General features: G+C 44.5%; 1 protein-coding gene across 2 annotated transcripts in view; it reads right to left on the bottom strand.

Annotated features, from left to right (window-relative positions):
- BICDL1 (BICD family like cargo adaptor 1) overlaps positions 1 to 13,485 on the bottom strand; it is an 86,175-nt gene extending 72,690 nt beyond the window's left edge. Inside the window, exons 1-2 of one of the 2 annotated variants that reach the window (XM_055405594.2) lie at positions 12,301 to 13,485; positions 5,981 to 6,196 (exon numbers count right to left, since the gene is read on the bottom strand). In XM_055405594.2, coding sequence (XP_055261569.2) covers positions 5,981 to 6,196; positions 12,301 to 12,738 — 654 coding nt within the window. In that variant the 5' untranslated portion in view covers positions 12,739 to 13,485. The remainder of the gene's footprint in view (positions 1 to 5,980; positions 6,197 to 12,300) is intronic. The other variant, XM_055405595.2, reaches the window with a different exon arrangement.
- Between the last annotated feature and the right edge of the window lie 2,628 nt (positions 13,486 to 16,113).

Genomic DNA, 16,113 nt, shown 5'->3' with positions numbered 1-16,113 from the left:
CAATCCATTCAAAACTCTTGGTTGGTTCTCCCTTCAGAACATATACCCCATCTAACCCTTCTCATCACCTCTATAACCAAAGTGACCATCAACTCTCCACTGAAGAGTGGCTTCTTCCCTGACCTCTAGCCTTCCACTGCTGGCCCCTATAATCCATTCTCCCATGGCAGCTAGAAAAAAATTTTAAAATAGTTATTGATCAGGTCTTGATGCTCCTTTGCCAAAAGCAGATCACTGGCTTTGCAGCACACTGAATAAAACCCCAAATGTGTATCATGGCAGGAAAGGGCCTACGTCATCTGGCCACTGACTACGCCCGTTTGACCTCATCTTCCTAAGCCAAAGGCACCATGGTCACATCAGCCCGCTTTCCATTCATTCCTAGGCTGGAGAAGGTGTGGAGAAAAGGGAACCTTCGACACCACTGGCAGGAATGTAAACTGGTGCAGCTGCTAAGGAAAACAATTGCAGAAGTTCCTTAAAACTGGAATTATCAACCCCACTCCTGGATATATATCTGGACAAAACTGTTTAATTAAAAAAGATAACGTACCTCTATGTTCACAGCAGCCTTATTCACAATAGCCAAGACATGGAAGCAGCTTAAATGTCCATCAACAGATGAATAGATAAAGAAGATGTGGTACAGCCCAGAAATAAACCCATGTACCTACGGTCAATTAATCTTCGACAAACAAGGCAAGAATATAGAATGGGAAAAAACAGTCTCTTCAGCAAGCGGTGTTGGGAAAGCTGGCCACTTGCCAGTAAATCACTGAAGTTACAACATATCCTATCAACATACATAAAAATAAAGACCTAAACATAAGACATGACACCATAAAACTCCTACAAGAGATCATAGGCAAAACATTCTCTCACATAAATTGTAGCAATGTTTTTCTTAGGTCAGTCTCCCAAGGCAACAGAAATAAAAACAAACAAATTTGCACAGCAATGGAAACATACCATAAACAAAATGGAAAGACAGCCTACAGAATGGGGGAAAATATTTGCAAATGATGTGACCAACAGGGGCTTAATTTCCAAAATATACAAATAGCTTATACAACTCAATGACAAAAAACCAAACAACCCAACTGGGGAGCAGACCTAACTAGACATTTCTACAAAGAAGAAACAAAGGCTGCAATGCAGGAGACACAGGTTCAATCTCTGGATTGGGAAGATCCCCTGGAGAAGGAATGGCAACCCACTCTAGTATTCTCGCCTGGGAAATCCCAGGACAGAGGAGCCTGGTGGGCTACAGTCCATGAAAGGGTCACAAAGAATCAGACATGACTTAGTGACTGAACAACAACAAAGGTATCCGCAGGATATATGCAGCAATATCAATACCAGGTGCTACAGGATAAACCTAACTCAACTCCCAGGAGGGTCAATTTTACACAAATAGTTTTGAAAAGAGATTTGACTACTAGACAAAACAGTTTTAACATGCTGATAAGTTCTGGGGATACTTCAGATTCTTCCATGCTCTCAAATTAGAGAATCAACATTGGACTAGATGCAGAAATCTCATCTTCATGATGAGGATATGATGGTTACCATTTATTGAGCACTCACTATATGCTAGACATCATAGTTAGAGTTTCCATACATTAACTCATTCAGTCCTCATAACAACATCAGATAATAGTAATAATACTATTGTTTCCATTATACACAGGACGAAACTAAGATTTTAAAAAGTGGAAAAACTTTCCCATACTCGCCCAGCTAGTAAATAGCATAGTTGGTGTCTGGTCCCAGGGCTGTCTGGGCTCCAAAGCCTGTGACCTTGATTGCTACCTCAGAAATCTGAAACTGAGGCAAAGGAATCCTCATCAGTCTTGAACTGGAAGAGCCTTAAGTCAGTCACATATCTTTTGGTCCCTCCAGTTTTTCTCAGCTATAAAATTAGGACAATTCCCTTCCCTTCCATTATCATAATGTGGATCCGAAAGCTTATGAGATATATATCGTAGCTTTCTATTTTAGAGATGAAAAGAATCTTGGTCATACAAACACCTGAATATGAATGTTTATGGCAGCCTTATTTATAAAAGCCAAAAAGTGGAAAAAACCCAAATGTCCATGTATTAATTAATCGATAAACAAAATGTATTGTATCCATGCAATGGAATATTCTTCAGCCATAAAAATGAGGTTTTGATATACACTACAACAGGGGTGTGCCTTGGAAACATTATCCTAAGGGAAGGAAGCCACAGAAGGCCATATATGTATGATTCGACTTACATGAATTGTCTAGAAGAGACAAACCCATCGGGATAAAAAGTAGATTAATGGTTTTCAGGTGTCAGGGTGTGGGATTGGAGTTAGGAGGAATGAAGAATGACTGCTAATGGGCACAGGCTTCCTTTTTTGAGAGGTGTGAGATGTTCTATAATTAGATAGTGGTGATGGTGAAACTGTACACTGTTAAAAAGTAAATATTATGGTATATGAATCCTATCTCAACAAACAAACATTAAAAAAAAAAAAAACCATGGAGGTCATGACAGCAAAGGAAATACATTTAAAAATACTTTGGACAGATAAATCAACTATACTTCAATTAAAAAAAATACTCTGGACAAAAGCATCATGGAAATATCAACACATTTTAGATATCATACATTTCATGCTTATAAAAACATATTCACTCTGTAAGAAAAGCATGGCCTTCTACTACTTTTGCTGGTTGTTAACTTGTCCTAAGAGAATCTTAATTCACACTTCAAAGTACTCCACTCCTCTAGTTCCTGAATATTCAGTTAATAAAGTGATAATAAAATGCAATCTAAACTGGCTGCTGATGGAAACCCAAGGGGCTTGGCCTGCTTAAAGAGAGAAAGGAAAAAAGCCACAAAACTCACCAAGGGCCTACATTCAAGGCCAGAGAAAATAACAAGAATCTAGATCTAGTGGAAATGTTATCCTCCCATATTCTTCTGGGAACCACTTATCAGAATTTTCTACAGAAAAATTAGGCAGAGGAACCTCAACTATAAAAATACTACCTTAGTAAAATAACCATCAGAACTGAAACAAACTCTTAACTTCACATTCTGCTTAACATAAACACATTATCTCATTTCTATTTCAACAGTACTTGCATCAGGTACAACTTTTTACCCCCATTTCAAAGATAAGAAGAGGGAGTCATAAACAAGGTCACCCAGTAAAGAAGCAGAGTCAAGATTCAACACGTGTCCGAATTCTAAGTTCAGGGCTCTCCTCCTATGTTATGTTAAAACTTGCTTTCTCCCACCACCTCCCACCACCTATCTTTCACCGGATCAAAAAGCAGAGTTGAGGCGGCTTCTGCTCATGTCACTTTGTAACATGAACTCAGCTCCCAATAAATAATTTCCTCTTAAATTGTTCTGGTTTGTTGTGTTCCTTTCATAAGTCTCCATAAGAAACATTAATTCAGAATAAGTATTAAATGTGTTTGAACACATAAATCAATCTGGACAGGCCGACCTGGTCAATCTTTAATGAAAGGACTTCCCTGGTTGTGCAGAGGTCCCAGCCAATGCCGGGAACACCGGTTCAATTTCTGGTCCAAGAACTAAGATCACACATGCTGCAGAGCAACCAAGTCCTCACACCATAACGACTACAGTCTGCACACCCTAGAGCCCACACCCCGCACAAGAGAAGCCACCACAATGAGAACCCCGCTCGCTGCAACTAGAGAAAGACCATGCAGCAACGAAGACCCAGCACAGCCATAAATCAATAATTTAAAAAATTTTCTCATGAATGATGGATGAAGTCTCAAAAATCTATAAAATCTAAAAGGATAGAGATTCCCTTCCCAGTTGCTGAAAAAGGTTTTAGAACTGACTCTAAAAGGCTCCTGAGCTGGCCCTGTAATGACTTCCTGAAGAACTGTCCATCCCTTCCTTTCCAGCCAATCAAATGGCGATCTGATTCCCCAGCGAGAAACCTGCAGGCAGCTCCACCACCACCTAAATTCTCACCTTCACATACATTCTGAGAGCTCCTGTGACTAGCTCTTTCCCAAGCTTTTGGCATCTCTCTCCTTCGGTCTCTCCCCTCCCCACTCTATCCCCCAGCACCCTTGGTTCCATCCTCTCCTCCTGTTACCTCTCCTCCTTCCTCTCCCTGTCTCTGCTGCTGCTGCTGCTGCTAAGTCGCTTCAGTCGTGTCCGACTCTGTGCGACCCCATAGACGGAAGCCCACCAGGCTCCCCCGTCCCTGGGATTCTCCAGGCAAGAATGCTGGAGTGGGTTGCCATTTCCTTCTCCAACGCATGAAAGTGAAAAGTGAAAGTGAAGTTGCTCAGTTATGTCTGACTCTTTGCGACCCCATGGACTGCAGCCCACCAGGCTCCTCCATCCATGGGCTTTTCCAGGCAAGAGTACTGGAGTGGGGTGCCACTGCCTTCTCTGCTCCCTTTCTCTAGTGGTAGCATTTACTTTGTACTTCCTGGTGAGGCACGAGGTTCAGACCAATCTCAGGGTCCCCATGCACCTGGAGGAGGGCGTGGCAACCTTCCAGTATTCTTGCCTGGAGAATCCCCATGGACAGAGGAGCCTGGTGGGCTACAGCCCACAGGGTTTTGAAGAGTTGGACATGACTGAGCAACTAAGCACAGCACAAGGTCCCCATGAGAAGCAACTAAGACACAACCTAGTGAAATAACTTCACATTCTGCTCGAGCTGAGCCTTTCCCAGAGACCTAAGCACCAAACGCTAACCATGTGGACAAGGGCAGTACTCTCCTAAGAACATCTGTGCTTAGGGATGTGATCAGAGTAGAAGTTCTTTTTTCCTCTAAAATGAGTAACTGAACTCATTTTATCTTCAATACATAAGAAGGCACGAGGTATAAAAGTAAATCCAGCTCTTAAAATTTTCAAAAGTAAGTGGCTTTAGAGACCAGGGCATTAACAACACTCCTGCATTTGTTAAAAGGTGTGCTCGAATTTAAGTTAGATTTCCACCTACTCAGCTCTCATACTCCTTCTTTGCATTGATTTTACAATCTTGACTTTGGTTAATTAATACTTCTATGACACCACACTATAAAGGTACAAGTAAAGAACTTCTACTTATTGTGGAAATAAAGAGAACACATTCTACATATATAGCTACACATACCTCCTTTCATATTTAAATAATAAGAAATGTACATTCACAATGAAAATCATTTGCTCTAGAAATTTTCCCTAAACTTTCAGTTTGAAGATGGCACCATTTGGACCTCCCTGGTGATCCAGTGGTTAAGAATCCACCTGCCAATTCAGAGTACACGGGTTCAATCCCTGGTCCAGGAGATCACACATGCCATGGAGCAACTAAGCCCGAATGTCATGACTACTGAGCCCATGGGTTGCAACTACTGAAGCCTGTGCAACCAGAGCCTGTGCTCCACAACAAGAGAAACCTGCACATTGCAGCGAGAGACTAGAGCCTGCTCGCTGGAACTAGAGAAAGTCCAAGCACAGCAACCAAGACCCAGGGAAGCCAAAAATAAATGAATTAATTTTTAAAAAAAGAAAAGAAAAACAGCAAATTTATTTTCTTTAAAAAGATGGCACCATTTAATATCTGAACTAAATGCATTAACATAATTTTACCAGTGACAGACTTCCTATAGGTAAAAGAATCAGACTTGCAGAGCTATAAGGAACATCAAATCAGTAAGCAAACTCTTAGATTTTAAAAATGAGAAGACTCCCAAGTTAAATGATTGCCAAAAGCTCACAGTTGGCCGGTGACAAGCAAGGGTCTTTGCTCCTGGCGCCTAGTTCACCCCAGTCGAAATTCTTAGAGGTGAAAAATACTTGATTTACTGGTATCAATACCAAAGGCAACAAAAACGGGAACTACTCTTACCATATATATGTTTACATCAAACAGAAGCTCTGGTTCAACTTTTAGTATTTCATACCATAAATTCTTTTTTTCTAATACCATAAGTTCTTAACTCGTGACTCACCCTGCTGAGTTGGTCCAATAACCTTTGGTTCTGTTCTGATAACTCCTGGACGGCCCGTGTTTTCTCTCGATCTGCTTCCCGTAGATGAACCTGCTGCCTCTCCAACTCATCCTGAAGCTGCTTCACATCACTCTCCAGCTCAGACACACGCCCTTCCCACTCGCCTTCTCGGTTCTCAAATCGTCTTCTTAGTTCATGTTTCTCTTGTTCTAAGTGCTGGGTGAAAATGAAGAGGATTTTTAAACTGTTAATTCCAGAGTCGTTAATTTCTTTTTCTCTTTTCACACTCTTCTAACTTTTCTTTTTCCTAGTCAGTCAGCACAACAAAACACTCTGCCACGTAGGACAAGTTGCCCATTTCACAGCTGCAAAAATATCCCTTTCTGCCAGAGTTCAGTTCAGTTCAGTCGCTGAGTCGTGTCCGACTCTCCGCGACCCCACCAGAGTAGGGAAGGCTAAATTCACAAAGAGAACGCCATTCCTACTGAAATACTTAATATTATTATGTTTATTCCTGTCCTTGGGCATGGGGGTTCTAGACTTAGGATCTCACCCGAAATTTAGTAAGTCATCTATTAATTGGTGAAATATACATTTAAGCAACTTAAAACAAGCCCTTGAGAAAGCTTCTTTTGCTGTCATCTGTTATGCCTGGCATAATACCAGACACTTAGAATTTTCAGAGACAGAAAGGACTTCAGAGATCCTCCAGATCAACCACATCTTCTTAAAATGAAGCAACAGAAGAGATTCTGCAACCAGCTTAAGGTCTGTTCTAGCAAATAGGAGAGCTGGGATTGGGGTCTCCCTCACTTGACTGTTTAATGCTCTAAATCACAACTCAATAAATATTTGCTGCTATATATAGCACTGAATTTCAAAATCATTAAGGCAAGTTCAGGCCTACTTTTATTAAATCATGGTCCACGATCCTTGCATATTTATTTCTGATTCATTCATTCTTGAGTGCCTGTTATAGGTTAGCCATTGAAATAATGTTGAGCAAAAGAGACTTGGTCTTTCCCTTTATGGAATATCCACTCTAGTGAGAGGTTGATAAAAGTGTTATGTTGTACAGTGTGACAAATGGTATACAGGAAAAGTACAGATGGTTTGAAGGAGCAACAACAGAAAAGAACTCTTTTGGGATTGAAGGAAATAAGAACATCTTTTTGTTTCTGTAAGATAAATACGAACGCCTCTTTTCAGAGGCAAGGATATTTTCTTACTTAAAAAGCATAGTATGAGCACTTCACTGGTGGTCCAGTGGTTAAGAATCCACCGTGCAATACAGGTGGATGTGGGTTCAATCCCTGGTCCAGGAACTAAGATCCCACATGCCTCAGAACGGAGCAACTAAGCCTCCATGACACACTGACTGACCTGTCCCACAACTAGAGAGCCCATGCAACACAACACAACAAAAGATCCCACTTGCTGCAACTAAGGCCTGATGCAGCCAAATAAATAAATAGATTTAAAAAACAAACAATAAAAAAAGCATAGCAAGTACAAAAAAACCAAGGAAACACCTCAGAGTATACGAGATGCATATGAGAAGTAAAGCAATGGTCCTCAACTTTTGCTGTCAGAAGATCTCTGGTATAATTGTTCAAAATATATCCACCTAAACACTAATTCCAGACTGTGATTCAGTAAAGAATGGGATGATGCCTAGGAAGGCATCTGTCTATCTACCCATTCATCTATTTAGGTTCTACTGGAAATCCTGATGCACCAAAGGCTAACTATCAAGCACTGAAATTGTTTCAACAAGTTAAGATGGGCAATTGCATCTTCTCCTTCAACGTACTCAGACATCTTTTCACCTTGTGAATCTACACTCTTATTCTATCCAAGTTCTCGCCTTTCAAATGTTTTTAGGATGTCTCTTTTGGAAAGCCTTAAGGGGCAGTGTACAGCTACACAAGAAAATCAGTCTCATTATTTCACATCTGAGATGTGCCTAAAAAAAGATTTTCCCTCTCAAGAGAGGGACTTGTACTTCTCAGCATGAAAATTTTGTTCTATGCTTCCCTCATTTTGCCAAACTTCCAAAAATGAGGATGTTTTAGTCACTATACAAACTTCAGAAAGATGAGATGCAGAAGTAAATGGTAATTACAATTCTAAAATTGTGATACTTGGTTTTATTGAGTTTTTCCAAAATGGAAAAGACTGAGCAGAAGGCAACAGCAAGAACTCAGTAATCACAGTATTACTGAGAGGCCAGATAAATTAGGCTTGTGTTCTAAAAGAACAGAGAGACTTAAAAATATTCAGCAAACAGCTGTTAGTGAACAGCCCAACTAAGTGACTAAAACAATCTAATCCATGTGCAAGGAGTGAGGCAGAGTTGAGGACAAGTGGTGCTGATCAATCTATTCTGTCCTTACATTTATTCCTAATTCAGGTTTCCCAACACTCTGGGGGAAAAAATCAAGACTTTCCTATTAATGAACACACAGAACTTAGCCTTCTGTCTATTCTGAGAAAAGAAAGGTTTCTCCTAGAATTACATTTTCAATGAAGTGCTAAATTAACCAGTAAACTCTAGGAAGAATATCAGAAAGTGTAGCGGTCAGGCTCTGTCCATGCTACTCCCTGCTTCTTGGGGTTACATTATACTTTAAAAGGTAATATCTACACCTGAAACTAACATAATGCTGTATGTCAATTATACCTCAATAAGAAAAAGAAAAAAGTTAATGTCAAAACTGTCAAGGTCATCAAAAACAAGAGAAGTCTAAGAAATTGATACAGGAAAAAAGAGACTAAGAAGATACAGAAACTAAATGTAAGGGTATCACGAAACAGAACAAGACATTTGGCAAAGGCTAAAGAAATCTACACGCTAAGTCGTGTCTGACTCTTTGCGACCCCATGGACTATACAGTCCGTGGAATTCTCTAGGCCAGAATACTAGAGTGGGTAGCCTTTCCCTTCTCCAGGGGATCTTCCCAACCCAGGGATTGAACCCACGTCTCCCGCATTGCAGGCAGATTCTTTACCAGCTGAGCCACAGGAGAAGCCCAAAGAAATGTAATTAAACTAAATGAAAAAGTTGAAGTGTTAGTCGCTCAGTCGTGCTGGACTCTTTGCAAGCCCAGGGACTGTAACCTGCCAGGCTCCTGTGTCCATGGAATTCTCCAGGCAAGAATACTGGGCTGGGTAGCCATTTCCTTCTCCAGGGGATCTTCCCTACCCAGGGATGGAACCTGGGTTCCTGCATTGCAGGCAGAGTCTTCAACATCTAAGCCACCAAGAAAGCCTCATAGCTAATAATAATGTATTAGTATTGGTTTACTAATTATGGCAAGTACTGGGGGCAGGGCATATGGAAACACTGTCCCATCTTTCCAATTTTTCTGTAAATCTAAAACCATCCTAAAAACAGTTTATTTAAAACTCTGAAGAAGTTAGTATCATTAGCTCACCTAAAATTGGTTGTTACAGAAATGGACTTCTGCCACGAACCAAAAAAGCCTATTATTCTCCTAAGTCCAGGATATGGTTTTTGAAAAATACAAAGAAAAAAAATACTATTTATGTGGATCAAGCACTAAATGCAAATAAGGACACCTGCATTTGCTTACTTAAATCTACTACCCAATTATGTAATCATTTTCACCTTACTTTTTTTAACAAAAAAGTTTAACATTTATTCTTTTCTGGGGGGGGCCATATTGAACAGTATGTGGAACTTCCCCAGTTCAGTTCAGTTCACTCAGTCATATCTGACTCTTTGCGACCCCATGAATCACCAGGCCTCCCCATCACCAACTCCTGGAGTTCACCCAAACTCATGTGCATCGAGTCAGTGATGCCATCCAGCCATCTCATCCTCTGTTGTCCCCTTCTCCTCCTGCCCCCAATCCCTCCCAGCATCATCAAACCTGGACCCCTACATTGGCAGACAGATTCTTAACCACTGGGCCACCAGGGAAGTCCCACCATACTTGTTTTGCCTCTTAAAAAAAAAAAAGTAGTGCTAGAATCATTAGAATTGGCCAAGGGAAGAGGGAAGAAAATGTAACCTAGGGAAGAGACTACCTCTGCATTGAGAGAGAATTCACTCTCACCTGGAATGGGGGAAAAAGAGAATCCTGGACTTTAAAAATATATTTTTTACAAACTAAATAAAGATTAAATCTCTGAAGAAAAAAGTGTATAAATGTAAGTTAGTGCCTTAGATCATAGCATACATAACATAAAATTTATCACCTTAGCCATTTTTAAGTGTACTGTTAGTTCAGTAGCCCTAAGTCCATTCGTACTGTTGTGCAACCAACTTCCAGAAATTAAAAATAAACCTTTAACACTTGAGTTCATATGCTGACCTGAGAGGAGTGAAGATTTTTTAAAATAATTTAATAAGAGTTTTAAACTATTTTAATATTGTCTATCAAGTCAATAGCAAAAAGTCAAATGCAATTTATTCTTCTACAATATAACCTTCCTTGTTACAGAATTTGAAGATCTTTTTCCTTTGGTGAAGACATGTATAAAGGTTCCAAGTAGAACCCAGGATGTGTTTAACTACATATTCAGGATTACCCTTGAAAACTATCACTCATCAAACCAACTGATATGATGTTCTTTCAAGACAGCTGTCTCTTTAATCAAGTCTCTCACTGAAGGGATTTCAAATCACAAGCATACATCTCTGCAGTAGTACTTCCATTTAGAGTCTGTAATCTAATCTCTTTTTCAAAAAAAGACACTCTTTTAGTCTGAAATGTCTACTTCAAGTGAAAATCAAACAATTCAATTCATTGGGTTGCTTTTTGGCAATCTACATATAGGTTTCACAAACCACTTTTCACAGAGGTATCTCAGGAGTTCATCGACTGGCAGACCTAGTTAACAAGCCAACTGAACCACAGGGCACTCACTGGTTTCCTTTTTTTCCTCTCTTATTTATTTTTGATATGTTGTTGGACTACAGACATACTTACTAGAGAAAAGTTTCTGAATCTACACTCTGACCATTTGACCAGTAGCAGTGATATGGAACCAGACAATGGTCAATTTCAAACCTTATTCAGGGCTGTACTATTCTCTTGTAACAGGAGTAAACAGAACTCACTGCCACCAAACTGGGAGACAATATTAAATGCATAGACAGAAAAAGGTAAGCTCATCGCCACTGCCACAGATGCACCTCCCCATCTTCACTTAAGAAAAAAAGGCTCTCTCGAAAAATTTTTTTAGAAGTGGTGGCCACCTGTATCAGTTTCAAGGCCCTTTTCTAGTTAAGGGCAAGAAAACAGAAGCAAAAAGACTTTGCTCCAGAGAATTAGCAGAAACCTTACAGATATTTTAAGGGGTATTTATAACAATAGTTAAAGTTATATGGTTCTCACAAGTTGCATTTGGCCATCCAAATGCATGTGTGAGACCCAGAACAGAAACAAAGTGAAGTGAAGTCGCTCAGTCGTGTCCGACTCTTTGCGACCCCATGGACTGTAGCTTACAAGGCTCCTCTGTCCATGGAATTTTCAAGGCAAGAGTACTGGAGTGGGTTGCCATTTCCTTCTCCAGGGGATCTTCCCGACTCAGGGATCGAACCCAGGTCTCCCGTACTGCAGGCAGATGCTTTACCGACTGAGCCACCAGGGAAGCCCGAACAGAAACAAAAGTACTGTTTAAATACATATGTACACTGAAGTCCAAATCAAATCACAACCAACTGTCACATGTTGAGCCCAGGCTCACCTGATTTCTGCAGTGGAACCATATTTCCTAATCTGTGAGTATTTGAAGGCTATATAAAGCTCCTTTAGGGGCACTTGTTTCCCATCATTCTGAGCTGCGGGGAAGTGAAGACAAGGGCATGTGGAAGACCTTAACTCCAAAGCTAAAAAGCTTTAGGCTAACACCCTGATTAGCGATTAACTACCTCTCTGAAAACCTGGAGCATATTTTAAATGTTTCCCGACTCTGTAATTTCTCTGTGTGCAGACATCACCTCAGTGCTGTATAAATTAAGTCATACTGTAAGCTCTATTTTAGATGCTGTGTACAGTACATATATAGAACGGCCCACAGCGTTTGCGGCCGCGCATGGACCCATTTGCTGTGAGCAGGGTAGGAAAGCCAGGTGTGTTCAAAGAATGCCCTCGTCTGATAACCCCAAACCCTCCATGCTACCCACCTACCCACCTCCCAGGTGGTTTTCTGTTAAGACAGGATAAGCAAGAAAGGAGTGGGGTGAGGTGAGTGAGTGCCTGGCTCCCGAAGCTACCCAGGGCCGGCAAGCGGGTACCTGGGCTCCCCCCACCCGCTCTTCCCACCTATCCCAGGAGGGACGTCCTCACCTCCAGCTTATCAGTCAGTTCCTTGTGCATCTGTTCGTACTGCCGGCTCATGTCCTGATTCCTCTCGAGCAATGCCTTGCCCAGTCGGGCCGCCAAGACCAGATCCTTCTCCTTCTGCCGGATCACTGACAGCAGCTCGGGATCTTGGGCGGGCGGCGGCTGCAGTCCGGCCGCCTCGGCTGGAGGCCCGGGCTCGGCCTGAGGATGCTCCCCGGGCTCGGACGGCCGTTCCCCAGCCGCCAGCAGCGCCAGCTCCTCCTCTAACGCCAGTTCCAACTCCCCGGGGCCCCCGGGGAAGGAGATGAGGGCAGCGGCGGTGGCGGTGGCTGGATTCCCGACTGCGTCCGCGGCCGCGGCGGGCAGCTCCATGCAGCAGGCGCTGTCCGGCTCGGCGGGTGCTGAAGCGCGGCCGGCCAAGCCCAGGCAGAAGGCGGACATGGCCCGCGCGCGCCGAGCCCGCAGCGGTGCGGCCCGGCCGGCGCGCGCCAGGCTGCAGGGGGGAGGGGCCCCGCCGCGCCGCCCCGCGCCTCGCCTCACGCCGCGGCACGCGCCCCTCCGGTCTCCGCGAGCCCTGGGCGCGGCGCGCGCCGGCCCGCCCCTCCCCCGCGCCGGCGGCACGCGCCCCCTCCCCCCGCCCCCGGGCTCAGCTGCTCGGCGCGCGCCGGGGAGGAGGAGGCGGGGGGGGCGGCAAAGGGGAGGCTGAGGAAGGGAAGACTGCGGGGACGCGAAGCGGGAGGGGAGGGTGCGGGGAGGAAAGCCGCCGCCGCCGGGTTTTCAGCCACCCTGTTGCTGCTGCTCCCGCTGCCGCCGCCGGCCGGGCAGCGCCTCACGGGGCGGGCTGCGCTCCGCTGTCGCTGCGACGCTCGCTGCTGCTGCCGGCGGCCGCTCTCTGCAGCCGCGCTCCATGTCCCTCGGCTCGGCGGCAGCCCCAGCAGCAGCAGCGGCGGCGACGGCGGCTGCTGCAGGCGCCGAGGCGGCGGCTCCACATCGCGCACCGCGCGGCCTGGCGAGCTCCTTCCTGCCTGCCTCAGCTCTCTCCAGGTCCACCGGGCCGGCCGCGCCGCGCCCCGCCCCGGGCTTCCGGCCGCGCCCCCTCTCCCCGCCCCTTGCCGGCGCCTGACGCGCACGGGCACCTGTTAGCCGCGCCCGCGCGCGATTCGCCGGTTCGCGGGTCTCCTCAGCGGCGCCCAGGTGGCGCCGGCAGCCTTAACCCCTGCGCTGCCTCACGCCCGGGGGCGGCTGCGTGCGCAGCCCGAGGAGACGGCCGACTCATCCGTAACGGTCCGGGCGGCTCCTGAGCGCGGCCACGCCCCCGGCCTCGCGTCCACCTCGCGGTGTGGCTCCGCCCCCGGCACGCTCACCTCGGGGTGTGGCCTCGCGCGCACCTCGGAGCACGGCCCCGCCCCCAGCCTCGTTCTTATCTCAAGGCCGGGCCCCGCCCTCCACCTCTCTCGGGATTCTGGGCTGGGGAGCTGCTCTGGGTGCGATGGGTGTCAGGTGGTTGGTCTCCAAAGGGGACTGAGGACGTTTCTCCAAGACGGGTGGTCAAGCTCGACGGAGACTTGCAGCCACGGACTGTGGGTCTGAGCCCCCGCGAGAGCTAAGCAGTCAGGAGAGGGAGCCCTAGAAAGCAGCAGAAGGGACTACTTCAGAAATCCAGCATCTCAATGATGATGACTCAGGGATTTAAGGAAGTAGAAGCCTCGGAGATCAGCAGCCCCGAAAGAAAGGGGTGCTGTTGAGAAATAACGGGGGAAAAATGCTCACAAATGGGAATGAGAAGCAAAGACCCTCCCTAATAGCTTCTGTTTGTTAGGCACTTTGGAGAAGGAAATGGCAACCCACTCCAGTGTTCTTGCCTGGAGAATCTCAGGGAAGGGGGAGCCTGGTGGGCTTCCGTCTATGGGGTCACACAGAGTCGGACACGACTGAAGTGACTTAGCAGCAGCAGCAGCAGCATTAGTCACTTAGTGTGTGCCATGTCTCGTGCTTTATAGGCATTATTTTAGATAATCCTCACAAGAATCTTAAAAGTCAGTACTGTCACTCTTCTCATTTTACAGAGAAGGAAACTGGGCCCTGAGATACAGAATCAGATCTAGGCAGGCTGACTCCAGGGTTCACGTACATACTTTCCTCACATACAAGTCTTGAGGAAGATAAGTAGTAATGTGTGACGAAGATGGCCTGGGTCAGTATCCACGGTTCTATCAGAAAAGCTTCCTTCAATGATCAAGGACTGAAGAGCCTAATGGGTGATTCCAGTCAGTTCTTGCTTTGACCTCATTGGTGATGCTCTGTCTCCTGTTTTCAGAAACAACCCCATCTGAGGCTAGAATTTGTCCTTGTTCTTTCCCTTTTCTTATGGACAACAATCCACTTTTGAGTTAGATCACGGTTTGATCCTTTTCATCACAGTGAGATGGAATATTTCAGGACACCAATTGGCTGAAATGAGTCAAATGGTTGGTTTCTCATGGCTTTTTCCTCCTTATTAAAGTCAAAGCCTAAACAAAACTCTGGTCCATACATCACTTTTTACCTTCCGACTGAAGGTGTGAATCCTGAAGGTCCTGAGCCTCCGGGATGACTCTGTTCTCTAGTTAATTGAAAAGGAGACAGACAATAGAGGGGTTCACACATCTTAGAACCAAGTTTTGAAAGTTGACAGTGGTATCATTCCAACAATGCATTGTTCTAGCACTTTTTATTATGCCCCCTTGAGCAGAAATCGTGGCTCCATGGTGAGACTCAACTGCAAATCCCCTTTGTCTTTTTTGATAAGGAAAGAAGTTACTCCTGTAAATAGATTAGGGTCACACATATCAAGAGCAAACAAAATCCTAATCAAAAGGGGTTTCAGCTATTTACTTTTCCTTGAAGCAGACTTGCAGCCTATCTCTCCCAGGTCTTTACCTTCCTTAAGCTCGGTGGTCCTACTCTATTAGACTTGCCTGTTACTGTGAGAATGAACTTTTACAATGCTATCTCTCATTTCTGAAGAAACTTCCTCACAATGTTCCCCTGCCTAACCTGACTGGGAAGCAATCATTTTCTACTACAATTCTGGCCCTAAAGTACTATCTTCCTGTGAATAGTCAAAGGAGACCAGCCCAAGTTTGGAGAACTATTTAGAATAGTGGTTCTTACCCTTTTCACTCTCAGTACCTCTTTACACTCTTATAGTTTATATTGGTTTAGATATTGATATTTACTGTAGTAAAATTAAAACTGAAAAATTTTAATTCTTAAATACTTATAATAAACCTATTAAATGTTAACATAATATAGTTAATAAAAGATATATATTCCCAAGTTTTTTTTTTAAGCTTTTTATTTTGTATTGGGGTATAGCCAGTTAACAAACAATGTTGTGATAGTTTCAAGTGAAGAGCAAAGGGACTTCAGTTCAGTTCAGTCGCTCAGTTGTGTCCGACTCTTTGCGACCCCATGAATCACAGCACGCCAGGCCTCCCTGTCCATCACCGACTCCCGGAGTTCACTCAAACTCATGTCCATCAAGTCAGTGATGCCATCCAGCCATCTCATTCTCTGTCGTCCCTGTCTCCTCCCACCCCCAATCCCTCCCAGCATCAGACTCTTTTCCAGTGAGTCAACTCGTCGCATGAGGTGGCCAAAGTAATGCAGTTTCAGCTTCAGCATCAGTCCTTCCAATGAACACCCAGGATTGATCTCCTTTAGAATGGACTGGTTGGATCTCCTTGCAGTCCAAGGGACTCTCAAGAGTCTTCTCCAGCACCACAGTTCAAAAGCATCAATTCTTCGGCGATCAACTTTCTTCACAGTCCAACT

This window comes from Moschus berezovskii, chromosome 19 (genome assembly GCF_049115385.1).
Source record: "Moschus berezovskii isolate FMDL1 chromosome 19, NW_MosBer_1.0, whole genome shotgun sequence".
In the NCBI taxonomy this organism is placed as follows: Eukaryota; Metazoa; Chordata; class Mammalia; order Artiodactyla; family Moschidae; genus Moschus; species Moschus berezovskii.
Note: the sequence above shows the minus strand (reverse complement) of the source record. Positions and strands in the feature narration are given on the sequence as shown.